The sequence below is a fragment of the Podarcis melisellensis genome (genome assembly GCF_964234715.1).
Source record: "Podarcis melisellensis genome assembly, chromosome: 5".
NCBI lineage: Eukaryota > Metazoa > Chordata > Lepidosauria > Squamata > Lacertidae > Podarcis > Podarcis melisellensis.
The window spans coordinates 50,620,656-50,648,520 of NC_138537.1; the positions used below are offsets into that span (position 1 = coordinate 50,620,656).

Here is a 27,865-nt window from a genome sequence, read left to right on the forward strand (position 1 = left end):
AGATAGATATCCACTGACATCTCTTGAGCTCTGCTTAGATGAACAACTTCAGATGCCATGTCACTGTACCTTCTTTTCTTCACACTGTTGAATCGTACAAGTTGTGAAGAGGTGATTGCTCAGCTTCAACTGACATCCTGTTCTGTGATACTCATGCCTTGCAAATCATATTTTCAAAATAAGTGAAAGAATGTGGCATAGTTCATAGGAAATCAACCACTAAAATAATTCTTGATGAGCAAAATATCAATCACATCTTATTATTCTTGTTGGCTCCACAAAGTGCAGGAATCCTGTTCACATGTATATCTGATTTGCTTCCCCAATTAAATATGTTGCTGAAGTCTGTAATTACTTGATTTGAATATGAATTTGTCTGCCTACAATGCTCACATATATTATGAGTTGAGTGCCATTTCCTCAAGGAGATAATCTCCAACCTGGAATAGTAAATGAAATTCTGCACATATATAATTAACATTAAAGCTGAACAAACTGCTTGGTAGGTGCATAAAAAAACTTAAAATATTAACCTCTTAATCTAAACGAAGCACTTTGTTTACTGTTTTGAAGTATATGTGACCATAGAAACTAGTTAAGCAGCATTTTGTTTGGCAAGTATCTTCTTTATTTAGGTTGATCAATTATTTTGATTGATTCTTGTAAACTTTGTAAAAGTGGGCTGTTGTCTTTAATTCATCTCTTTCTAAGTAACTTTCCATCATGGCTTGTGCTGTAAAATGGGTGCCAGGGAAATGAAATCAAACTACCATTCCTGAGAGGCAAAATAAGAATGCCTCTCAACATGCATGTGCAAACATCATAAGCTAGAGAGAACTCTCAGCAAACATTAATTTTTCACCCCAAGAGTCATCTGAAATTTTCATATATAAAAAGCCAATTCTAAATTGAAGAACGGAGAATTTGCCTTTCGCTATTCCCAATGCCATTGTCTGTTGGAAAATTCAGGACAGACTATAAGAAGTAGTTATTCACACAATGCATAAACTTTGGAATTTGCTACTGTAAGATATAGTTAATGTTTGTCACTTTACCTTTTTCATTCCATCACAGAAAAAAACCTCTGCAGGTTGATTTGTTGATTTGCAGCAGAGCTTACATATTTTCTAGTTGAAAATATTGACAGGCCTGTTTCCTGTTCTTGTGCTGTGCAAGATGCATACTGTTGAAATCTCTGTAGAATTTATTCACAAGATTGAATGAGATGTTAAAAAATGATTCAATTCCTTGATCAGAATTAAATTAAATGTTGTTTTCTTTAAGCAGAAAAGCAAATTTGAGAAATTCCAACATGCATCGAGGAAGAGCAACATATCCATGGTGTCAGATTCCTCCATTTCAATCTTGCTGAGCTGTAGCTTTGTGTTGTTGTTTTTTTGGCAAATCGTGGTCTCAACTATACTTTTATATATATGATTAAATGACAAGCAGTGATTTTTGTGTGTGACACTGCTGCCAATATGTTGGCTTTGCCAGATTTAAAAGCCTCTATTGTTTGGAAGCTGAACAACCCACAATGATGCAGATGTAATCCTGGTAGACCTAGGTCTGAGTTGAGTCTAGACATATGGCCAGATTTATTTGGATGTCAAGAGAGACAGTCTCAGAAATTGCAAGGCCTCCTCCTGCTGACTTCAAGGAAGGGAGATGGTGTAGTCTCCATGATTAACACAGTAACAAAGTCACAGTAACTACATATGTGCTTCACATCACCATTCTGTTTGTCCTTGTCCTGAGCCACCTGGTAGCAAGTCCCTCTGGAGTGCACAATCCCACAGTAGATACTACTGCACAGTCTGGCAGGACAAAGTCCATGGTCCAATCAAGCCTGGTTCTCATCTCTGCAGCTGATCCAGGGGTCAGGGCACCTGGAGGTCAGTCCCACACATGCATAGTCTCAAAGAGCTCCCTAGAACGTCCAAGCCATGGTCCAACTCACCTGGGAAGTTAATCAGACATTAGTTCTGCTTCCACTTTATACTTTGCATGCTGACTGCAACATCTGGGCTAGTTGAAGCATGCAACCCACACCTCTTCTGAGCCTACTCCACCTGAGAAATCACACACCACCTTCCATAGCTTGCAATACCCCCATCTAGTGAGCTGGGCTGCCTCCTAGAACATCCCTCCAGCTCCTCTCTATGCCTCAGAGCCCACCATGGGTCCTGCTGTTCTGTTTCCTGTGTACTGGCCCCCATCCCCTTGCCATCCTCCATCACCTTGTGAGTACTTCCTATATCATGCTCAGGTAATCTATAGTGTGGTTGCAGATTCTATTAGATCTTGTTGCTGATAATTCTGATTTGAGTTGGTGCTATAATTTAATTAAGCTGCATTTTTATGAAGTAGGTGTTTCTGTACCTTAACAGCTCAGCTATGTTGAAAGGAGAGGTATTGACCAGCTGTTTGTATGCTGGTTCCACATTAAGACTTGAATGAAATGTTGAGTTTTGGAAAGCAGGTGCATGGAATCTGATCCACCAATAAGAGGAGGAGACCTTTTAAGCAGCTGAAAATTGTTTAAGAATTAGTTCATTCCCTTGGCTATTGTAGCAGAAGCATCTTTTCTCAGCCAGCAGTGAGATAACGATGTTACGTTCCTGGGATTTTGACTTCCAGTACTTTACACATCAGTCATGATATAATCTGCTTCCAAACTACTACCAGTAGCTGTGATTCACTCACTCTGCTTCTGTCATCAACCAGTCCCTCCAAGATTCTTCACATTCCCAGCTCCAGAAAATCCAAGCATAAAATAAATGAGAATCAATTAAGATTGTTTGTGAGGTGAAATATCCTTTCTTATCCTTTCACATAGAATCCCTTTGCATGCATGCAAGTTACAAACAGTTTAGGAAGTTCAGATTGCAGCTGCTGCTGTTGTTTTCACAGCAAGGATAAGCTAATGATAATTATTTAATCACGTTAGAGAGCTTTTCATATATTAAGTATTTTTATAATACTGATCCAGGTTAGCATTCACAACAAAGTCAAAATGAGGCTGAACGAGTAACAAATCCAAGATCATCTAACAACTTTATTATCTCTAATACATTTTACAGCAATGCTTGTATACAGATAAACTGAGAAAGTAGTATCTCTGTCACTCAGTTTTACTGAAGTTTATACTAGCACCAAGCTAGTCCTCTAAGTTGCAGTTGTTTTGATATTTCGATATAAATCAAATAGAATGGAATGTATAAAAATTTTCTTTGAAAATAAAGTTATACATTGATCAAACTAATACAAAAAGCCTTGGAAGTATGTGAAATATTTTATGCATGGAAATATATGGAGCCATTTATGAATAAAAAATATTTTCCAAATAAAAAGGCTTCTAGGTGTTAGGATTTGATTTTCTGTTAGTATTTTATCTGACCTTTCTTGAATTTCTAATGTTCATTACTCAAGTATATTTATACAAATAATTGTTGTGAAGTGTGTCTGTGTCTGTACAGGCACATAAATATTTTAAATTGGCATAATTAAACATGAATACTAATTCAGTTACAATGGGGAAATGATCTATAACAGCTGGAATTCATTACAGCCTTGAGTAACAATACTGTATGTTGTCTGCTTAGGAAATATAGTGATAATGAATAGAGTTCTACCATATATCTTGTTTTTTTACCCCTCATTAGCATACCAGAGCAGAATATGCTGTCATGATAGTTATGAAATGCTTTGAAAGCACATATAGTAAACTAAAAAGGGAAACCAATGATTGAACACTTTTGCTTTTGATCAGGAAATGCCAGCACCAAATTTTTAACTAATGTGCTTATTATTAAGTATTCTGATGGTTTGCTGCAGTTTTGTGCATTGAATGATACATGTGCTATTCTGAATGTATTCTAATGAGAAACATAAAATATAATCAATGCGAGTTTCAGCATTTGTTTCAATGGATGATAGGTTGAAACTATCTTCATCACTTCTGTTGCTTGCAAATAAAGCATCCTATCACTTCTTTATTTTATTTGTTTAAGGCATTTGTATACTGCTTAATGTCCAAGATTTCTAAGCTGTGTACATAAAATATTTTAAAAATACAGATAATATGAACAGTTAAAATTTATCATAAAACAGAAGATGGCTTCAAAATGTTTGCTGAAATAGGAAAGTCTTCATCTAGTGCTGGAACTTCAGCAGGGAGAGAGTCTCAGTCAGAAGGTGCAAGGGAAACACAACAGTCTATGGCATGAATGTTAAGATGGTGAATGATAGGCATGTGTATTTGGGAATCCCTCTGTTAAACCATCACCCACGTGGTTGCCAAAACACACTCTCCCCAAATGATCCTTAGGTGGAGTCAAACCAAGCACTGTCCAGTGTGCATAGCTGAATCCTCCCAGGCTAGAAGTATGTAAGACATAGATTATAGAAAAAGAAAATATTTATTGTAAATATGGTTTTAACAATAAAGCACAGCATGCAGGTACAGATAAAAGGTTCATTCAAATAAGTTGTACTCTGAGTTTCCCTATTGAAATTAATAGATCATGGTCATATTTATTATTTTTATTTATTAAATTTCTGTTCTGCCCTTCATCAAAGGATCACAGGGTGGTTTGCAATATAAAAATGCAAAAATGCATAACATAGTAACAAACAAAAGCATTCATTAACTCAAAACAGTTGTTAATTCAATAGGTCTACTCTGAGTAAAGCCTAGTGGACTACCAGCTATAGGCTGGCTTTATAATGAATGATTTTAACAACAATAAGAAAAGTTTTTTTCAGTCCCATCTAACACCCTATAGTTAAGTAATAAATTCCTGTGGTGTGTTGGAACCTCTATGCATGACCAGAAGTGCTCACATACAATAGTATTAGGGATACTGCTTTAATTGCAAGTTGGTGTGCAATTCCAAAATTTGAGCCATGGGATTTATATTCTCTAGCAGAATTTTGGCATCCATATTTTAAGGAAATTACATTACTTGTGAATGTAATTCAGAGCCCCTCCAAGTGTCCCTATTTTCCAGGGCCAGTCCCGGATTTACAGATGCTGTCCCAGTTTCTGATTTGATCCCAGAATGTCCCGCTTTTCATTAGGACATCCCTGTTTTCATCAGAGAATGCTTATTATCACAAACCGGAGCCCACAAGTGAAGACATCAGAGGAAAGACACTAAGTACCATGAACATAAACCTTTCTCCAATTGCTCCCATTTCCCAGGATATAAATTACAGATAACTGAAAAAAGGGGAAAACTCCCCAATAATTTTGAGGCATCTCAACTTGTACACTTCCTTTCCTCCTATCAGTAATTGCAGTTCTATGAAAACTGGTTTTGCTGAAGTGCTGTTCTCTACAGAAGTGTAACAGAACAATTTTATTTTAAATGCTGTCCACAGCATTTCACACAGTGCACTGAAAAAACTAGTATTGCTTGATTTACCAACCCAAGCAATCTAAGAAATTAATATCTTGACCATCTAAAACCCCTGAATACTGTGAAACTACAGGAACTCAAAAGTATGAAAACATTGGGAGCCTAAGAACAAAACCCACTTTTTATATTAATGCAAACTTAATTTCACTGTTGATATTTATCTACTGTACTTTTAAAAGTATTTTGGTGTTGGGGAATCCAATAATCAACCCCAAGTGAGACAGTAATAGCCTAAAAGTCTATGGCATATGAACCTCTAACTCTTTTCTCTCTGTGAGAACTTTGTGATTCTCTGTAACAGCAGTTTTCTAAGAATCAGGCTTGACTTGCTGGTGGTGGGAAAGGTCCCTCCCCTTGATTTGCCCCATTGCAATTTCCCTTTATTTAGCTTTCTCTCAAAAACTTCTTTTGTTTTATTTACGTTGCAAACTGCCTTAGGATTTTTAGTTATAAAGGGTTATGCAATGCCATAAATAAATACAAAATGTCCTTGAATATTTCCCCAAAAGTTTCAGTGGGGATAAAAATTAGTTGTCAGGGGTGCATGGTAAGAAGGCACTTTCCCTCAACTTTGGTTTCAGTACAAAATGGTTGTGATTTATTATTGTTGTAAACTTCTTTGGTCATTTGTAGTGATGGAAAGCAAAGCAGAAAATCTGCCAGTAAATAAATGCAAGTTTTGCTGTGCTGTTGACTACCGTAATATTTGACCAAATTACAGCTTCTGGATATGCATATTGGATAAGTGGCATTTGTTATCAGACACCAAGAGAACTAGGGATTGGTGGACTATGTTTTTGTTTCGTTGCTAGTTCGCCTTTGTTAGAATATGCTCTCCAGCCTTATTGCCTTCATGCCATCAAATGTCAATGCTTTTCAGAAAGGGTTGTGCAAAAACACTCTAGTCTCTCATTCATTTTTCATGTTTTACTTTTGCAGCTGTTTCTTGTCGTTGTTGTTGGTCGCTGCCGTGGTCTGGAAAATCAAACAAACCTGCTGGGCTTCTCGACGAAGAGAGGTATCAGTAACACTGGAATTACTATGATGGTTTTTTTTTGTCTCAGAGCTGCAGGTGAACATGCAACCTGCTTGTCACACTTGGGAAATTAAGCGAAATCTTTTCACACATAACATTTTTTTCTTGCCATATTCAGGCAGTACAGGATAATCTACTTTCTTTGCTTGGATAAACGTGGCTAGTTTACTACAAGTTTGACCTGTGAAAAAACTGTGCTGCTGCTTTTTTACATCCCCTTTGTAAGCAATAAATCAAAAATATCTGTTAAGGGTTAGCTGCAATTTTTCAAAGTTCGCCAAGGTCAGATTAGTTCGATATTTGCCCTGTTTTCATATATTTGGTGTACTCTGTCCACAACTGCTCTTTCTACATGTGCACCTGTATATTTTGCCCCTTTTTCTTGGCTTGTTTGGAGGGCAGGTAGGAGCACCTAACTTTAAAAAGCAAACATAGCTTTGGATTTGCCCCACCTCTCCCTCTTCCTGGTTTAGTATACATGAAGTGATGCTCAGTTCTGTTATGGTGCCTGCTGTATTGAGCTTGAAAATAATAATCTGAAGTCCATTTAGATGGCAGTCTTGATTCTTTCGTTGCACTTACAGCCATAGCTTCAGTTCAAGCTGCTGCTGCAAAAGAGGACACTTTGTGGTCACAGCTTGATTAAAATAAAAAATAAAAAAATCATCGTTTGCATCCACAGCTTAAATTGGGTCAGATCTTTTAAGACTCAATGAGCATTTGCACGACGGTATAATAGTACTGAATAAATTAGATGGTGATTTAAAACTGTTTATCATTAGGATAAAATTGTGCAAATAGTTACTTATCAGAGTCTATATAGTTACTTCAAGGTACCCCAATTTATTGCTTAGCTAGCTAGCTTCTTAAAATAGCCTGATATATTTTGTAATCTTCCTGAAATCCTCCAATAGCTCATTATTGACTGTAGAACGATAATGATGTCATCTGACCATTATCTTAATTACTTTAATTATGTCAATTTATAATATTATTTTAATTGGGAGGTGGGAAAATAAATAGTATTCCAGAGTCATAGGAAAAATATTTAATTGCAAAGAAATTGATTTAACTATGATGTAGCTGTTGAGACTTCCATTGTACTGTTGTTTGTTAAACTTTCCACAAAACATAGCACTCATGCACTCTGAAAATATTAGGTATGAAACATGTTTTGAAAACTCTTTCATGTACACATTCCTTTTGTGCTTAAATGCAGAGCAGAATGATACAGACTTGCATGTGTCAACCTTTTACGTAAAAAGGGCATCCTTTTATATCTACAAACTGAAGATTGTAGCCTATATGCTCTACACATGAGGAACACATGAAAGAGTGTAGAGCTGGACTGCGTCTTTTGCTCCTCCCTTGACATCACATTTCCTTCTTTCAACATCTATGCATTGCACACAATTGTATACAGAGAAAGTCCAACATGGGAGCTCCTACTCATGAGTAGAGGCTCTTCATAATAAAGTGTCCTGCTCTGGACCTTCTTTGCATGTAACTGCATACAACATAAGTCACATAATATTGTACTATGTGTGAGGAGAATGGTTTGAAATGCAAAAGCTAATTAAAACTAATTTAACCTTAAGGCACAGCAAAAAATACCAGAGCGAATATTCTGATTATTTGAACAAACCATTAATTTTATCCATGCTTATACACAAATCACTTATGAAGCATGACTTAATATATTTGGTTAGAATTAATATGACAGAGAACTAAAACACAACCTCTGTCAATTATTCCAATCTAAACAGTTTTTCTGCCAATAGAGAAATTGGATTTTTTTTAAGTACCTGTAAACATTGTTAATATCATGTTGTCTTGCTATTTATGGTTAAATACATGTCAGAGATTTGAATAATGATTGTGTCCAAGTGTTTACTAATCCTGAATGGTTGGATTCAGTTCATATTCTATTCAAAGGCACCCAAGTTTCACTGATTTTAAAATGGACTTAAGTTTAGCAAATTTACATAATGTTTTTCTATGCACGTGTTCATGGAAGTTAGTTCCATTATGTTCAGAGGTGCTTACTTCTTTGTAGGCCAAGTCTAGTGAAGCTGTAGGTGGGGGTGCATGCAGCAAATAACAACATATAGCCAGGTGTTGGATTGAAATTGGGCCACAACTTTATTGATTACAGCAGAATAGATTTGGTATAGGCATTGGTCATATATCCATTAATCAACCAGCCCACTTACTGGCTGATAAAAGACAGGGGTTGGCTGATGCTGGGGTTCCTCATGGTACAAACCATTTCTGGTAGGCCCCATTCAGCCACTGGTAGGGAATGCTCTGGCCCTTCAGCCCCCAAGCTGGGCTTCTGGACAGAGAATGCTACCTTTCAGGGTCACTTAAGGGAATTCCCATACATATGGGATGGGTAGAGTGCCTCTTCCTCCTAAGGACCCAGCCAGTGCCTCTCCCATCTAGATAAGTTGTGATGATTGTTATGAGGTAGGTGGAAACTCCCCATAATTAAAGCCAGTTTGCATGTAGGCAAAATTCCTCCCAGCCCTAAAATGAGCAACAGTCCATAGCAACGTCATTGGTCAACAGACTCATTTCTGCAGAGGAGTCAGAGATTTACAATAGAGGGTGAGTGGGAGGGAAAGTCTGCCAATACTGAGGTAGGGTGAGCATGCAAGACCCACCTTTAATGCCCAAGGAGTGGACCAGAGGGCAGTCTATTTTCTTGCAACTTCATTTGAAGGATGGGCTGTGCCTGTCTCAGGCACTGTGTGCAGATGTAAGGTCTCATGAGCCAAACTAGAAGCTATATTAAGCTTATCATTGGTGCCTGTGAATAGCAGAATGTTCACAGTTGGACATGCTTGAAAGCCTTCTCACAGTCAGGGGCCCTCATTTGCATTTCATGTTAAGGCACAATGCCCCAAAAGCACTGTAATTGCTGCTACATCCTGCTTCTGGTTGCTATATGCTCCAAGCCCATTTCCTTCATGTCTTTCTACAGTGCTGGGCAGGTTCTTAGGCTGAATGGTGTAGAAGGCATTGTAAATCACTTGAGGAAGGAATGGAGCAAAACTGGTGAGAGCTGTGGTCTTGAAAGAGTCTTGAGGGCTGTATAGTGAGCCTAAAGTTCCTCACCCTGTTCACATAATTAAATATTTTTCGCAAGTAAATGTTATTTCCATTTTTATGATCAAAATATTTTGTATGTGGGAAGTGTCTGTGGAATTAATACTAGCATTGTTCCTGGTGTTCTGCTCTCCGGAACATAGCATTGTTCCTGGTGTTCTGCTCTCCAGAGGTAACATTGGGAGTTGGTCACCAAAATTATGTCTGCCTTCAAAGGTGAATAAACTCTAGTTTATGAATTATTTTTGTTAAGGGTCTGCATTAACTAATCCACCTCATCAGTACTTGAAACAGAACTGCTTTGAAATGCAATGGCCCTGTGCTTCCTCATTAATGACAATTTTACATTCTGTTGGAATTGGGCATTTATACATCCATTGCAAAAGTTGAGGCAAGTAATTAGCCAGAGGTTCAGCAGCTTTTTAGTGAAGAGACTTTTAAGTGGTGGTGTTATAAGTGAATGCTTTCTTCTTTATAGGTCTCTTATGCAAAAGTGTAGGCTTTGATGTTATTGACATTGAATATTATAGTTGGAGTTCTTTTTTTAGTCATGTGGTTATTAGTAAGAAGCAAATACAGGTCAAAATGGAGATTCAGGTTTCACATTCAGTAGCTTTTTACATTTCCACTGACAGGAGCTGGGATCGAAATAACTGCTGACTCTTCTCTATACCCAGGATGGCTTTGGGCTTGTGGCTCCATAGGAACTGATTTTTACACCAAGACCTTTTTATGAGGTGGCTTAGTGAGCATTTACTTATCAAAGACAGGCAGAGGGGAAAGCAAACACTGGGTTCACCCAAGCCCCATCTAGACTAACTCTTTGGATCCCTGTCAATACCTTTTTTGTCCTTTTAAATAACCACTTTTTTTGTTTGTTTAAATAACCACTCTTCCTTGTATACAAAAACCACTCTTTTGTATTTTAATTATTTGAGTAGCACGAAGTTGTTTCCAAATAATTGAAAATCATTATTTGAATTCAAATTGTGAGTAATTTTATTAGGTCTAATTAAGTAATCATAGCTAACATGCTGAACATACATTGGTAGGAAGCAGCATCTCAACAGCAAGCTTTGCCCCCCTCCCCCAGCCTATATGCAATCAACCAGAGCTGTCCCTGAGACCCCAAGTCCTGGCCAGGCTACCCTGCCAATTGACTCTAGGGACCCACTTAGCACTGAGCTGCCCCTACTGTATGATGATTCCTTCCTGGCAAGCTGTGCTGTGATCCAGCAAGAGATGCAAACTGAGCCCACTGATCTCATGAAATGCTGATGCAAGCCATCTGTGAAGTAAACACATTTGAGTGTATAGAGAATGACTTATAAGTCTGGTAAATATTACAAACATAGGGTTTGCCAACACCATGTTTAACTGTGTGCTTGCAGCTGCCCCATTTAATTTGTGTAGTCCACATGACAATCTAATCTCAGTGCTTTTCACGTGTAAATTTGGGTTCACATGATACAGGGAAAATCTGGTAAATTAGAGGAAATTTCAAACTACTCAAATTGGCCTTCACATACAATTTGTTTCAGTGTTTTTCAGTTGGTGGATCAGATGTCATTTTTTACTAGTTTCCTTTCCATTTGTCCTACTTCCTCACTGCTTTCATTTCATTTTCAGCTGTACTTATACAGTGGTACCTTGGGTTAAGAACTTAATTCATTTTGGAGGTCCGTTCTTAACCTGAAACTGTTCTTAACCTGAGGTACCACTTTAGCTAATGAGGCCTCCTGCTGCCGCTGCACCACCACTGCATGATTTCTGTACTCATCCTGAAGCAAAGTTCTTAACCCAAGGTACTATTTCTGGGTTAGCAGAGTCTGTAACCTGAAGTGTCTGTAACCTGAAGCGTCTGTAATCCGAGGTACCACTGTAATGGTTTCTGGTGTGCTCCTGAACAGAAGAATACATTTTTCTTTTGATTCTCTGAGATTTGCACAAAACCAGAAAACTGTACAACCAAACTACATAAAAAAATCTACACCAGATATATTGGACAGCAATCTGAAAAGTGTGTGCTGAGGATTTACAGTTGCTTTAATTTCTTTTGCAGTGGGATAGTAGGGGCATGTCAGGAGCTTAGCTTTTTATATACATTTTTCTTTTGATCACTCAGATTTGCCTGTGTGCTTTTGCACAATACTTGAGCAGGGATTTTTAAAAAGGGGGGAAAGGGGGGGACAATTTGAATGGGGGCTACTGGCTTAACAGCTAAATGCCCAAATGTTGATGAGCCCACAGCATCCTATAGAATGTTATTTATCTTTGTCATGAACTAAAATTTTCACTGTAGACCATAATTTATTATAATGCCATTATTCTGAGCAGCTACTTATTTGCTTAACATGGATGCCAAGATAAATTAACCATACTTTTTTCCTATTTATAATTAATAATTTACATATAACCTTTGGCTTTTCTTTTATCTTCAAGTATTGATATAAGACATATAAAATCAGCCTGTATGTGGAAAGAATGCTTTGAAATGCAAAATCTAATTAAAATGGATGCAGTGTTATTTTAGGACTGTTGAACGATACTATAGGGAATATCATGAATATTTGAACAGACCATTATTTTTTTATCTGTGCTATTCAATTTACGCACCAGTCAATTGTGAAAAATGAGCTGGTTCTTTTGGTTTGAGTATAGTGAACAAGAGAGGTAAATCGGCTGAAACACAAGTAATCAACACAATGAAACCATTTCTATACTTTTATTTGGGGATGTATACTTAGAATAAATTGTTAATTTGATCTGACATTACATGGGAAGTCATATAGATGCTTCATTTGCAGTTGCTGGTGATGAATTCCATCCTGTACATGAGATAAAGCTGGCAGGCTCTACTCCCTTTCCCAGTGGGTTATGGCCAGCACAAGTTTTCTTCCTACTATGGTCAAAGAGGCCTTCAAAGCTTGATTGGTGGCAGCTGTGGGTAGCAAGGCTGATGGATTCCCACAGCACTTAGAGAAGGGAATTGAGGCTTCTTCTCATAAGTGGAGAATAACTAAGGAAGAACAAGGAGGGCACTGCTCTAGCTCTCTATAGGATGTATGCAAGTTGCTGCCAGCAGACTTAACTGAGTACCATGACTTACAGCTGCAGCAGTTCTGTGAGGACATAGGTAAGGAAGGAAAGAGTTGAGATTGGTTTGGATACAGCCAGCTAGCGAAGAAATGCAAAGCAGAAGCTCATAAAGGAACTATATTCGAATATACTAAACTGTCAGGGGTGAGCAGGAAGTAGCTAGAAGCCCCATAAATCCCAGCCACAGAACTCATTCCCAGAAGGCTGGTGAATCTCTCTCAAAAGAGTAAGGGCACTTCCAGATGTTCCTGGTTTTCAAGTGGGATTCATTCACATACCAGCAAATTCAGGTTGTACTATTAAAGCCGATTTTGATCTCTTGTGTGACAAACCCACTTCCCTAAAAGATCAGGCTTCTTGTTACGGGGAAACAAATTAGAATTAGAATAAACCAGGCCATCTAAAAGTGCTCTAGGAGTGACAGCTACCAATAGGCTCTGCAAGGCTCTTCCAGGATCTGCAGGCTGCTTCCTACCAGGGAGCCCTCAAGATCAGCCTTCCCTAGAATTTCTCCTGGCCCTAAGCCTAGCCCGAGTACTGTTAGGAGACCCTACAATGCTGTAACTTGGACTTGGACTCAAGAAAAGTTTTGAGTCTGTTTCCCTGGGGGCACGACACCCTCACAATCCCTTCTCTATCTCTGTTCCTAACCCCTAGGAGAGTGTACTCAGAATATAAATGAATATCCATTTTAGAAGGGAATGGGATCCTTCTAAATGATCACTTTACACTTTCTTGGAGTGATGAATCCCTTTTTCTAGGAGGGGAGTATCTATCAGGCTGGGGTCAGGGCACCATGTCCCTGAAGGTCTCATCTACATAGCTTCTCCAGTTCAGCTGTGTGAGCCAAAAAAGAACAGGCTTGTAGAAAGCACAGGCCAACGAAGTCTGCCCTACAGGCTGATACTTTTACATGTGACACTCTGATTGATGCACTGCATAGTTTTCAAACCCTTCTGGCTTTCCAGCTTCATAATTGGCTCAGTTTTTAAGACAGCAACAATAGGGAGAAAGATGCTTGCTGTGGCCTTGATTGTGCCCTTGATAGAGGAACAGCTTTTCAGGCAGGAGAATTCATGGGGATTTGATTTTCACAAGGAGGTAGCTACTAAGGAGGGCCTATGTTCTCTGGGAAGCTACAATTGTAATACAAACTGTGTTATGGTTTGGGTTCAATGCATAATTCCAAACATTTCCAAATTGGAACTGCGCAGCTACATCCCTAGTTCAGATCTTTGGAAACCCTGAATTCTCTTGAAGAGTTTGTTTTAATGCATTGTAAACCAGAAGATAGGTGGGTGAAGCAGTAAGTTGAAGCTAGAGAAGGGACTCTTGAGGATAGTGCTCATGGAATCTCAGCTCCATATTCTGTTACCTTGTTGTCTTAAACACATCCAACTTCACTCTGTTTCTCTCACTCACATTGTGCCATTTATGAGGAAAATGGTATGGGGCATTTGCTGATGCATTTCTTAGTGTCTTCTGCTTGAACCCTGGGAAGGCAACAATTCAGGTTGCTGAATTAACCCTTGCATGACTTCGGATACCAGTACCTGAAGGAACACCTCTTTCTTTCAGATTCTTAAACAATTTTTACATTTTTATTAGTATTCTTTAGCATCATTTATGGAGTTTCTTTGGTCTGTCCTTGAGGAGGCAATTTTTTTGTTTGTTTGTTAAGGCTGGCTATGCCATATTAATTTGAAAGGTTGTATTTGTTTATATTGAATATCTTTAATTATTTTATTCTAAGTTGCATAGAGGCTTTGGCGTAGGTGGCTCATGAATTTAATAAATAACTTAACTTGCTGGAACAGAGGTATTCAATAGTTTATCAACAAAACAATGAACCACTCATAAATCATATCATATATTGTGTTTATTTATTAAACAAGGTAATTGCCAATACAATTTGCATGGTTGGAAGCTGCATTCTCTCAAGATCTTCAGCCAGCTGGCAAAGGGTAGCAAAGCAGTTTTCTCCACATGCAAGGGGGTGGGGGAGTGTGAAATTATGATATTTTAGATTGCAGTTCCCATACACGCTTTTGCTCTTCTGATACCACTGGTCACTTCTCAAGGTTTTCCATTTACTCTCATTTCCATTTGTTCTTTTGATACCACTGGTCATTTCCCAGGTTTTCCATTTAGTCTCATTTCCATTTGCTCTGCTGAACATATTTAATATGCTCCATTATTGCAATTGCAGTTTTCTTTTCTAAGATAGATGTTTGTTAAATCTCAACTGAAGGTGCCTTTGATGTTGAATGGCTGGCATTTATGATAACAATAAAATAACTTGTATAAATGCGGGTACACATAATCATGGCTGGCAGCAATTTATTGTTATATGTAGTGTGTGTCCTGCATATTTAATACAAGTTTCTGAGAAGATAATATGATTGTAGTTATGTGGAACTAATGGTAAGATAAGGAAATTGGTTGTTTTTCATACAACTTAGAGATTTGCAGTAATACTGAATTGCAAGCTAGGGAAAATCCCAATTTAAATGAGAAAAATGCTTCAGGATTTCTTTGGCAAGGTTAATGCTTAGTTCTTCTGTGAAAGAAGGCTGTAAATATGCTGTTAGGAGTGTCACTGGCTTTGTCTTTCTATTTCCTATAAATATTAAATAGTACATAGTAAGCTCTTTCGAATACACAAAGTACCCCAGAAAGAGCACTGCTCCTCCCTTAACACCCCACACTGTAAAGAGTGCTCAGAAACATTTGTCATCATTTCACATTTATTGTAATAAGCATATTTTTTGCAAGCAATTTTCCCCATATGTATTTTTGTACCTTATCTTCACACACTCATTATAAGCATTCTTGTACAAATTTATATGGCTGTAGAACAGCATTGCAGAATTCAGAGAAGTGTAAATTTCAAAGGTTAGCTGTGTTTCGGGGTGCCTATTCTTTCTGGAAGAGAGCATTAGAAGAGGACCAAAATTATGAGTCTTAAATCATCAGAGAGTTAGGGACTTGTCTGTCCCCTGCAAGGGAAGGCAGGCTCCAGTGGATTGAGAGGACAAGACCAATAGTGGATCCAATGGTCAAGAAGGTGGTTTCTGCATATGCTGAGATGAGGGGCAGAGGAAGGTACCCCATGTAGGAGAAAGAAAACTCTGATCTGAAACCTCCACTGCCATGCGGTTACACTCATTCATGAGAAAGGCCTTGCGAGTAAACCCTGTGAATAATTTATCTGTTGCCTTGCAATACATTTTTTGGGCAGCCCAGGACCTCTATATTACACTGCCGAGGCTTATGCCCCAGAATAAAAGCAAATAAAATCGAGAAGAGCAATTAAAAGCGACAGGTAAAAGCTAAAAATCCAATGCAGCAACAATACTGTAATCAAAACAGAAAGCCTGAAAAAAAGAAACTAGTCTTAAAAATATCTGGTGATTGTTAATGAAAGGGTCCTGTCCCATGTTACTGCCAACTGCAACTCTCATGGTAGACACAATGCAAAGCTCCTCTGATGACAACAGTAGGGAGCCTTAAGAGTGCTTTGCCTGTCCTCACTCAACAGCATGATGTTGCAATTGTGTTTTATCACACGTAAACCAAATTCCTAGAAATCAGGCTTGAAAAAACATAGGCTTATCGGAATGCAATGGACTAACAGCATCATATATGTGAGAGTGAACAAAGCATGGCAATTCCACAGAAAGTGGTTAGTGAGAAATCTGACATATTGATAGACTCATGATTTCATTTTACAATTTATACCTAGAAATTCATAACTGAAGGACAGATAGTAGCATGAAACATTATCATTTGTCTGCACACTCACATTTTTTTTTTTAATTCTCTGTGACAATTTAGTTTGCTGCAGTAGTATTCTGAACTAAGGGACAGCAAAAAAAAAGCATAGCTAATCAGATCTTGGGTTTGTTATTTATGTACAGCATTAATTTTACAATTTCTACAAGCCATGCTTTTATTAATGTTTTTAATTTAAGAAGCTGTTTCTGTCATTATTGGTATAGTTGCCATAATGGTGAAGCAGTGCAGAAATAGAAAAGGCATTCTGTAATATATGACTTAAATAAAGAAAACAAATGTAATGGATTAATAAGAATTTCAAGCAAAGCCAGCAAGCTGAAGTATTCTTCCTTCAAGCTGAGACATTTTGTGGGGAGTAAGAAATAAACTAGCTAACTCAGCCTTAGGACTAAATACAAATTATTATTATTATTGAATTTATATACCACCCTGTACCCGGAGGTTTCAGGGCAGTTCACAGAGTAAAATCAAACTACAAAGTACATAATCAAAATAAAAACAGCAAGCCAATAACCCGCCCCCCCCCCACATTTTAAAAGGGCATAGGATGTAAACCAGATCAACCAAAGGCCTGGTTAAAAAGGAACACTTTTTCCTGGTGCCTAAATGTGTATAATGAAGGTGCCAGGCAAACTTCCCTGGGGAGAGCATTCCACAGAAGGAGAGCCACTGCAGAGAAGGCCCGTTCTCATGTTGCCATCCTCCGGAAATCTCGAGGAGGAGGCACATGAAGAAGGGCCTCAGATGATGTAAACTGATCATTTTTTTTCAACCGTTTCTTATAACTGAAATATAAACACTTTGGGTATTAAAAATATTGTATTATTTCCAGACATAGTCATGCTTAAAGTAGACTCATTGGAATGAATCAGATTTAAGTTAGACACTAATGCAAGTCCTATTAATTTCAATGGGTCCATTCTAAGCATGTTTGAGTCTGGATGCAGTGCATTAGATTTTACTACTTCCAGATTTTCCTAGGTGGAATAAAGGACTAAATAACAGATGAGAAACAACAGAAAAATAGTCCCTTAATGATGTGAAGTAAGTCATCATATGTATCAAATCAGCAAGTGCTGGACTTAGACCTCAAAAATCTAAGCTGTGAAGATTACTACTATATTCATTGAGCCATCCTTTGGGGGGAAAACCTCACAGTATTGTTGTGAATGTGAATCAGATATTACTTTCACAACCAAAAGGGGGAATTTGTTGATTTATTAAAGGGTATAGCCAGTGACTTTATATAAAACAAGCCTATTTTGAAAATGGAAGATTGGAGTCAGGTCAGACTAAATGGTGAACAAGGTGAGCAAATGTCCCTTCTCCCCAGCCCAGCACCCACATTTTCCCTTTCAAGCCCCATATTTATCAATTCCAACCTTACAGACTTTGTTACAGTGACTTGAGCTAAGGAAAACAATAATGAGTGTCTAGTTAAGCCTCTCTTAAATACATGTTTGGTCCTTTTGCTCTTAACATAATTGACAAATCTTTTGTTGAGGATCCAGAGAACAAAGGCCCCTGATTATTTTTGAGTGTACGCAATTAAAAGGGAAACACGAAAAAGAAATTATTACCTCATTTGGTTCTTAATTTGGTGTTTAATTTTTAAAATAGGTATCCTCCTGCAAGTCTTAGAATTACAGTAACAGAACTTTTGAGTTAATTTTGTACCTGGTTTTCCAGAGCTAGACGTTTTTAAGGCCTTTCTCAGAAATGATACTTCATGATCAAGAGTAGCCACCAAAGATCTACTTCAAACTTTTGTTATGATAATAAAGATAAGAGGGTAACTACTGGATTCTTTCTCTGTACTTGTGTATTCCTCATCCTACCCACAAGAGCTACCTATCAGAAAATAAGAGTTTGGCAAGATCAGACCAATGGTCCACCTGGTCCAGCAGCCAGCAGCTCCCCAGCGGCCTGTATTCAGGGGGGGGATAGTACCTTTGAACCTGAAATTTATTTATTTAGCTTTCCTAGACAATAGCCACTGACTGACCTACAGACCTCAAAGTGTCCCTATTTTCCATGTCCCTGATTTAGAGAGGCTATACCGGTTTCAGATTTGATCCTGGAATTTCCCACTTTTCCTTAGGATGTCCCTATTTTCATTGGAGGGTATGGACCTATCCTGGTCAGATTTCTTCAATTCCCTCTTTAAAGTCATCATCACATCTTGTGGCAGGGAATTTTATAAATGAATTATGTGTTGAGTGGAAAAAAACTTCCTTTTGGTTTGGCTATCCTGAACCCATATCCAGCTAGAAGTTTGAGAATTTTGGAGGAGCAAAATTTTCTCTTCAGATTTTCCATACAATGCTCAACTTATAAACCTTTATGACACCTCTCCTCAATCATCTTTTTTCTTTAGCATCTGACAGGGAAAAGCTGTTCAAACTGCTTGACCATTTGAGGCCTTTTCCCAGCTTTATTGCATTGTTTTTGATGTGGGCTGAACAAATGTGGATGGTACATGTCAAAGTAGACATGACAGCATATCTTGCATGCAAACAGAAAAGTTAAAAGCAGCTGGCGAGAGGTTGGGGGACTTAGATTGGCTATGACTACATGGGGAGTGGGGTGGTCTTTTTTATGCACAGCTATTCTAATTAAAATTGACTCCCAGGTGCTATTTGCCCTTATCTGGTCATGCTGCTCATGTGGAACATTGCAGTTTGTCTAAATTCTTTCCTCTGAAACATTGACTCTTTCAAAAGGTTTGAGAGGAAAACGTTGATCCTACCCCTATGCTAGCTTCCTGGTCTCAATTCAAATTATTCTCTCAATGGCCACTATTTTAAAATGCTTAAAATGTTAACAAAATGTGAGATCTTTTGTATTGGACTGCCTATATCATGTTAATTGAATACTGTACAGTAATTCAAGGGACAAGACTTTTGATAACTCACAGAGTTCTTGTTTCAAGCTCTGTTGAATTCTACATTTGCATTGCTTTCTGCTGCTACTTCTTGTAGATTCTTTCTTTCTTTCTTTCTTTCTTTCTTTCTTTCTTTCTTTCTTTCTTTCTTTCTTTCTTTCTTTCTGGCAAACACAGTGGTGAGGGAAATAAGGATAGAAATGCATTGTGGTGGAAGAGAAGCTGGAGAAATAAGATGGAATTGTGAGCATTTATTATGCAGTCCTGTAGCATATTCTTAGATCTCCCGTATGTACTGGTAGTTTCCTAAATACAGTGTAAAACATGGTAATGCAATCATTTTAAAAACTATAATACTATTGCTTACAATATAAACTCAAAATCACAAGAAATATCTGCAAGACCCATTGCATAGTTAATACCATAGGTCTGTTGTCATTTTTTTATTGTAATGAATTGAAGCAGCATACTGCTCATATCAAATTCTGTTCTGCAGAGCATAGAGTTTTTTTGTTAAGTTTTTAAAAAGCATGCAAAATTGCCTTTTTTAAAAAGGCAAAGAATTCCCAGTACTCTTCCTTAATTTAGTGCCATGTTATTTCTGATTGACAGTATGCAGTATGATGCAAATATTCTAAAATATGTTGTCTAGTGAACCCTAGAGACCTTTTGTATCTTAACTCATTACACAGCAATTTGAAAGAGGACAAATTAAAAGTTACCTATGTTGTAGGGATTTCGCAGTGAATTAGGGTGATTTTTATAAACTGTAGGATTTATGTGCATTTGACATTTATGTATATACTAGTTTGAAACATTTTGTGACACAAAACACTGTACCTTCAGTTGTTAATGACATTTCCCTTTTCATTTGATGACAAGAAACACAGGATTAGCCCGTGCCGAAAAGCAATTTGGGGCTTATGTCATTTTAAACTTGAAAGCTACTTGGTAGATAGTATAATTTTTTGTTTATTTGTAGAGTAGAGTAGAGAACTTCTCAAGAGAAAACACTGGAACATATCTGATGATAGGCCCTCCAGGTTGGTCTATCAGAGTATAGATGCATCTGAAGATTCTTTGGAGAGTTTTGTTAGTGGCAGCTTGTCAGACCACATTATGCCAGTGCTTAAATGCCAATGCACACATAATGCCAAGGCTTCTGGGAATGATACAAGGTACTGCATTTGACCTATAAAGCACTAAATTACTTTAAACTTGCATACCTAGGGGAACTCCATATCTCATCACAATACCTGTGATGGACCAAGTGCAGCCAAGTAGTTCTTTCATCTATGCAACATTCACATGATATAGAGAGGTGCTCTCAGTGGTTTCCCAAAATTAATAAGCTTAGTTTTATTTAAAAGCTTGCTAAGTCACCATGAGGAATTTTTAGTCTGTGGAGTGACCTCATTCCCTCCATAAACCTGGGCAAAGAAATGTGTTTTTAATTGAAATGAAAAGGTAAACAGTGTTGGCACTAGACACGTACTGTAGAGGAAAAGGGGACCACCATGGAAGAGGTCCTTCCCCTCAGAAAAAAAATAGATTCTCATCCAAACTCTATTGAAAACTCCTGTAACGTCTGAAAGGAAGAGGTTACTCAGACTCTCTAACTGGACCAACACCATTCTCTCCATTATATTGACACAAAAACCCTTAACTCAGGAAGAAAACACTGCAATAAAACAATGTGTTGTATGCCATTTTGGGGGAATGACACTAGAAATATTAACTAAATGTTTATTTGTACTTCAGCCTTGCCATTTTCTGTTATATAGAATTGTTAATGCCTCCAACAAGAGGTTAATGAAAAAAGAAGTCTTATAAGTAGATTCTCATAAAGTTTTTAAAGTTTATGAAAGATTTGTGCGAAAGGAACAATCTTACCCAGCAGATGAACTCTGAATTATAAACAGCTCTAAGGGTATGCTTTTCTCTTCAACTTCCCCTTTTATTTTCGATGATGATAAAGTGAGGGGGGGGGAGAGAAATCCATTTTATGCCCTTGCTACAAAGTTAACAAAGCATTATATCGCCACCTGGCCATCTGTTCGGCTAAAATGGCTGTTATTATCTGGGAAGGATGTTGCTTTGACTCTTTTTAGACTTGATATGCATGTTTATTCCATTATACAAAAACACCTTGCTTGGCGCTAGTTGAGCTGGAATTTCTGCTCAAGCGTGTTTTTACCTCACTAAATGTGCTTTTGTTCAATTCCTCACAAACAGTGGAAAAATAGAGAGCTTGAGCATAGAAGCAACTATTTGCAATGCAAATTTTTGCATGGTTAAGAGCCTTTGCCCATTAAACCTACCCCCCACCCCATGCCAATACTGTATGAGCCAAGTTTTAAGTGGTTTTATTTTTCCATTAACCAGATTGTAGGAACTGGCAGTGAAGATCTCTTACGGATATTAACACTCCTTCTTTTCACCACATTGGCAAAGTGTTGTCTGATTGGCTAGCATTGAATCTTTCATGGTTGTTGCATGTAATCCCATAAACTTCATCACTATATAACCTTGATTTCATAAGAGCATAAACACTGTTCTCATTTAAATGTTTTAATTAATGCTGCAATAAAAATAAAGTGTTTTATTTGTTTGTTGTGCACTTCAAGTGGATGTTTATGAGACAGACAGACTTAACATGGCATATTGTCACAGTATTTTTGAGCAGTAAAAAAAGTCTTGCATGCCAAAATAAAACTGCCTCAAAAGATGAACCAAAATGAGTTCACGGTGTAAATTCCAATGACTTAAGATACTGGTGCAATTCTAGCAGGCTTCTTTCTTTCTTTCTTTCTTCTATTTGATGCATGCATACAAATCAAATTTGTCATAGAATCATCACGAGGATCATCTAGTCCAACCCCCTGTAATGCAGGGATCTCAACTAAAGCCTCCATGACAGATGGCCATCCAATCTCTGCTTTAAAAACTCCAATGGACAGTTCACCACCACCTTTCGAGGGAGTCTGTTCCACTGTTAATAATAATAATAATAATAATAATAATAAATTTATTTCTACCCCACCCATCTGGCTGGGTTTCACCAGCCACTATGGGCGGCTTTCAAGAGAACATTAAAAAGAAAATAAAACTTCAAACATTAAAAACTTCCCTAAACAGGGCTGCCTTCAGATGTCTTCTAAAAGTCAGATAGTTGTTTATTTCCTTGACATCTGATGGGACGGCATTCCACAGGTTGGGTGCCACTACCAAGAAGGCCCTCTGCCTGGTCCCCTAACCTCACTTCTCACAGTGAGGGAACCGGCAGAAGGCCCTTGGCACTAGACCTCAGTGTTGGGACTGAATGATGGCAATGGAGATGCTCCTTCAGGTATACTGGGCCGAGGTCGTATAGGGCAGCACCAACACTTTGTTTTTTTTTTTAAAAAAATATTTATTGGAGTTTTTAGAAAAAAGAATACAATGATAATAAACAGTGTTGCTTTGTTTTAACAAAATTTCATACCATCCTTAAACTTCCTCACATCTCCCGCTCCCACTTGCATCATTAATAAATTTTTGTCAAGCAAATTATCATCTTATTTCCAAATTATAACCACTTATTTAAATACAATAAAATAATTCTCCTACCGATTTGTTTCTCTTACTCTCTCTTATCATCAAATTCTGGTCTATTTTAGTGATGGCCAATTATTTATAACCAAGCATCCATCCTAACATTCCACTAAATCACAATGTTTCTGTAAATAAGTCTTGAATTTCTTCCAATCTTCTTCAATCCTTTCTTCTCCCAGGTCTCGGATTCTGCCAGTCATCTCCGCCAGTTGCATATAGTCCATCAGTTGCATCTGCTATTCTTCCAGTGTGGGTAGATCTTGAGTTTTCCAGTTCTTAGCGAGTAATATCCTTGCTGCTGTTGTTGCATACATAAAAAATGTTCTGTCTTTCTTTAGCACCTTCTGGTCGACAATGCCCAAAAGGAAGGCCTCTGGTTTCTTGGTAAAGGTATACTTAAATACCTTTTTCAACTCATTATATATCATTTCCCAGAAGGCCTTCACTTTAGGGCAAGTCCACCAGAGGTGGAAGAATGTTCCTTCATTTTCTTTACATTTCCAACATTTGTTATCAGACAAATGGTATATTTTGGCAAGTTTAACTGGGGTCATGTACCATCTGTATATCATTTTCATTACATTTTCTTTCAAAGCATTACATGCAGTAAAGTTCAACCCAGTGGTCCACAACCTTTCCCAGTCCTCAAACATAATGTTATGCCCAATGTCCTGCGCCCATTTTATCATAGCCGACTTAACCATTTCGTCCTGTGTATTCCATTTCAACAGCAAGTTATACATTCTTGAAAGTACCTTAGTCTTTGGTTCTAACAATTCTGTTTCCAACTTCGATTTCTCCACCTGGAACCCTAGCTTCTTGTCACTTTTAAAAATTTCTTTAATCTGAGCGTAATGTAACCAGTCTTGCACTTTGTCCTTCATTTTCTCCATACTCTGCAATTTCCAATTGTCTCCGTCTTTTTCTAACAGTTCCCAATATTTTGGCCAGTAGGCTTCCATATTGGGTCTTTTCCAGGCCTTAGCTTCCAAAGGTGAGAGCCACCTTGGAGTTTTATTTTCCAGTAAGTCTTTATATTTTGTCCAGACATTAGACACTGCTTTTCTGACAATATGGTTCTTAAAGGCCTTATTGATCTCAGCACCAACACTTTGAATGGTCAAACAGCTCTTACCATCAGAAAGCTATTCCTGATGTTTAGTCTGAATCTCCATTGTTCTAACTTGAAGCCATTGGTTCAGGTCCTACTCTCTGGAGCAGAAAAGAACAAGCTTGCTCCATCTTCAGTGTGACAGCCCTTTAGATATGTGAAGATGGCTATCATATTTCCTCTCGGTCACCTCTTATTCAGTGTAAGCATACCCATATCCCTCAACTGTTCCTCATAAAGCTTGGTTTCCAGGCCCTTGTATCATCTTGATTGCCAGTGCAAAAAACTGAGATATGAAACTAGGTGCTAAATGACACCTTAAACCTAGGTTATGGGCGCAACAGCGGAATGTCTAGGCATACTTTTTATAACAAGAATACAAAGGTGAAAATGAAATAACTGCAGCTAAATATTATGTTCATTTTTCACATGGTCTAGTCCTTCCCCTGTCCACCCCCCTAATATTCTTAAGAGGGTCATTTCTCCAGTCTTCAGAGAATAGCTGGAAGTGGGGAGGCAGAAAGAGGTCGTCCTTTCCTTCCACTCTGCAGATCTAATCTAAAATCTTAGATGCAGTATTGTGCCCAGAACTCAGAAACTGCTTACTCTAATGAAATTCCCTATCACAAAGTGTGCATAGAACAAAGGGAGTGTCAACAGAAAACTGTTGGTTACCCCCTTCTACACATGTTCCATCTTCTCTTCTTAAATTGGAGTGCCCAAAACTGGGTACAATGTCCTCCATCTTATATTTGTGCAACTGGTTCTTCCTACCTGAGTGTAGAACCTTACATTTGTCCCTATTGAAATTCATTTTGTTCGTTTGGACCCAGTTCTCCCCCAATTACTTATATTTCACCCACATGAAGTGGTGTGTGTGTGTGTGTTTAATTAATTAATTAATCTTCCAGAGTTCTAAAGATTCTAAAGTTACTAGTAATACAGTATTGCTGTTTTTAATACAGAAGCAAAATTGAGTCTTGTATAAGTAGGTGGACCTACTATAGATGACCAGCTTATCATATTGCATACTATCTCAGTGCATATTAACTATTTTGTGAGCACAAAACAGTATTTCAATAAACAAAGAAACAGGAAATGTTGACAAAAGGCTGTACTAACATATGGAAAGATAGGTAGAAATAATTTCATTCAACAGAAAACATACAAGCTAGTATCTGGAGGCTGGGAACCATGTAGTACTTCAAAACTAGTGACACGTCTGTATTGCACTGCTTTATTATATGTATAAGAAATGAACAAACTTCCCCACATTTCCTACATGATAAACTGCTTGCCAATATTCATACATTATCTGAAATCAGTCAGTATTTTGACAATTAAAACGAAAATGTGCACTGCTACAGACGATGTAGCTAGTTGTTATAAAGTGGATTGTAATTTTTACAGAATAATGAAAATAGTAAGGTAAAGGTAAAGGTACCCCTGCCCGTACGGGCCAGTCTTGACAGACTCTGGGGTTGTGCGCCCATCTCACTTAAGAGGCCAGGGGCCAGCGCTGTCCGGAGACACTTCCGGGTCACGTGGCCAGCGTGACATCGCTGCTCTGGCGAGCCAGAGCCGCACACGGAAACGCCGTTTACCTTCCCGCTGGTAAGCGGTCCCTATTTATCTACTTGCACCCGGAGGTGCTTTCGAACTGCTAGGTTGGCAGGCGCTGGGACCGAGCAGCGGGAGCGCACCCCGCCGCAGGGATTCGAACCGCCGACCTTTCGATCGGCAAGCCCTAGGCGCTGAGGCTTTAACCCACAGCGCCACCTGCGTCCCCAATGAAAATAGTATTTTTGTTTAAATACTTCCATTTAAAATCTCTGTTCTCTGCCTTCTGGAGGAGGCACATCTTTGTGCTGGGGGTAAGGAAGGGGACAGGTTTTGAGCAACTCAAAGATGCTTAGGTCAAGTAGGCAGATGTAGTTGATACCTCTGGTTGACACCCGGGTAATAAATAGGGTTCTGATTGTACAGTCTAAAATCTTCAGCTTCACAGGACATCTAAGGGAGGGGGATAAGAGGGGGATAATTGATTGCAAGCAAATTTGAAAATTATCCCCATTCAGCAACAACTATTTACTGCACAGTACAGGATAAAATTCTGCAGCAGAAACACTTGTAAACACTTGATTTAATGATTCAGTGAAAGGGGTGGTATAGGCTGCAGTTTTGCTCTGAGATACTTTTTTTATTTTTTGTAATTGGCCAGATATGACAAGAAACGAGGTGTTGGGGATATCAAGGACAAGGGAGCAATTAATATATCCTCTTCATATGATGCTAGATCCTGGTTTCATCCAAGCTTTCGGAAGTAGTTTTAAATTGTATTTGCTTTTGAGCAACTCTGCCAATCTCCTTTTGTCTGCTGGCTCTTATCCAGCTCCCTCTGCTTTGCTAATTATTATTCCTCTGTTATATGCCTAGGGCTGATCTTACAGACACTTGTGTCTTAATGCTTTTCGTTAAACCGTTAGAGGTGGTTGGGGTGGGTATGTCATCCAAGTACAAAATTTTGGCAAAGATTAAATGTATGCAAGTACATGCTGTTCAGCAGTAGACCAGCGATATCACATTTGTCCTCTTTCAAATTAAGGCCAGTTCATACCTGCATGTTTATCGGTCACTGACTATGTATGTATACATATTTGATGATATCCACATAATGGACTTCAGTCCATTTGTTTCCATGGGTCTGTTTTGAGTATAACTATCACCCATTATAATGAACTTCTATAGGTTGTGACGGGCGCCTGATGGCACAAGTCCACTTCCCATCCATATATGTTCAGTGTACCAGAATGTACTTCTCAAGAGGGTTCAGGTGGTGACCAATATAGTGATGTCCATACATGTGTGAACCAGTCCTATGCATAATGTAAACCACAAGCTCATGCTCATATATTTTAGGCAACATTAGTATTCACATTCTACAGATGAATGACTGTAAAATTACAGAAACTGACAACAACCTGGAATGCTAGTAACTGAAAATCAGCAAGATGGATGGAGGTTTCACTGGACTGAAGTTGAATCAACTGCAAGCCAGAGAAAATTATAATTCATTTTGGTTATTGCAGAATAGTTTCCACCTTGGAACACTGGTGCTTAAACCAAGCAGCTTACTAAGCTCCTCTGGTTTCCAATAAAATGGGGCGGGGGGCTTGTTTATTTTTAAAATACCTGCAATATTATATTTCGTAACTGCAAGGGATAGACTCTTATTGTATCAACAAGACTGCCATCCATTTTAATATGCATTATAACTTTGTGGTAATTTGGGCTTATGCTACTAGATGCTTCTCCAGAGAATATATCAGATAATTGTACTTACAAGGGGGTTGGATAGGGATGTGTGAGTAGAAGGCTGCTTATTTGAAAATTGAATCCTGTCTCCTCAAGCAATCCACCAGAACCTCAGCAAACACAGTGGCACTGTTACGTTTACATAAGTCGGTAAAAGCAAACTTCCTCTCTTCACTGGCCAGTATAAATCATTGGGATGTGAATTAGCAGATTCAAGGGGCAGCCTGCTCAAGGTAGATTCCCCCCCCCCCAATTCTGCTTATATAAATTGAATTTATGCCATCAGTATTCTAAATGTGGTTGCACCATAAAAAGGTAAAGGGAGCCCTGACCATTAGGTCCAATCGTGACCGACTCTGGGGTTGCAGCACTCATCTCACTTTATTGGCCAAAGGAGCCGGTGTACAGCTTCCGGGTCATGTGGCCAGCATGACTAAGCCGCTTCTGGAGAACCAGAGCAGTGCATGGAAATGCCGTTTACCTTCCCACCGGAG

General features: G+C 38.3%; 1 protein-coding gene across 3 annotated transcripts in view; it reads left to right on the plus strand.

Moving 5' to 3' along the window:
• ATRNL1 (attractin like 1) overlaps positions 1–27,865 on the plus strand; it is a 515,103-nt gene that overhangs the window by 267,479 nt on the left and 219,759 nt on the right. For all 3 annotated transcript variants that reach the window (XM_081912145.1, XM_081912147.1, XM_081912146.1), the window contains exon 26: positions 6,363–6,441. In XM_081912145.1, coding sequence (XP_081768271.1) covers positions 6,363–6,441 — 79 coding nt within the window. The remainder of the gene's footprint in view (positions 1–6,362; positions 6,442–27,865) is intronic.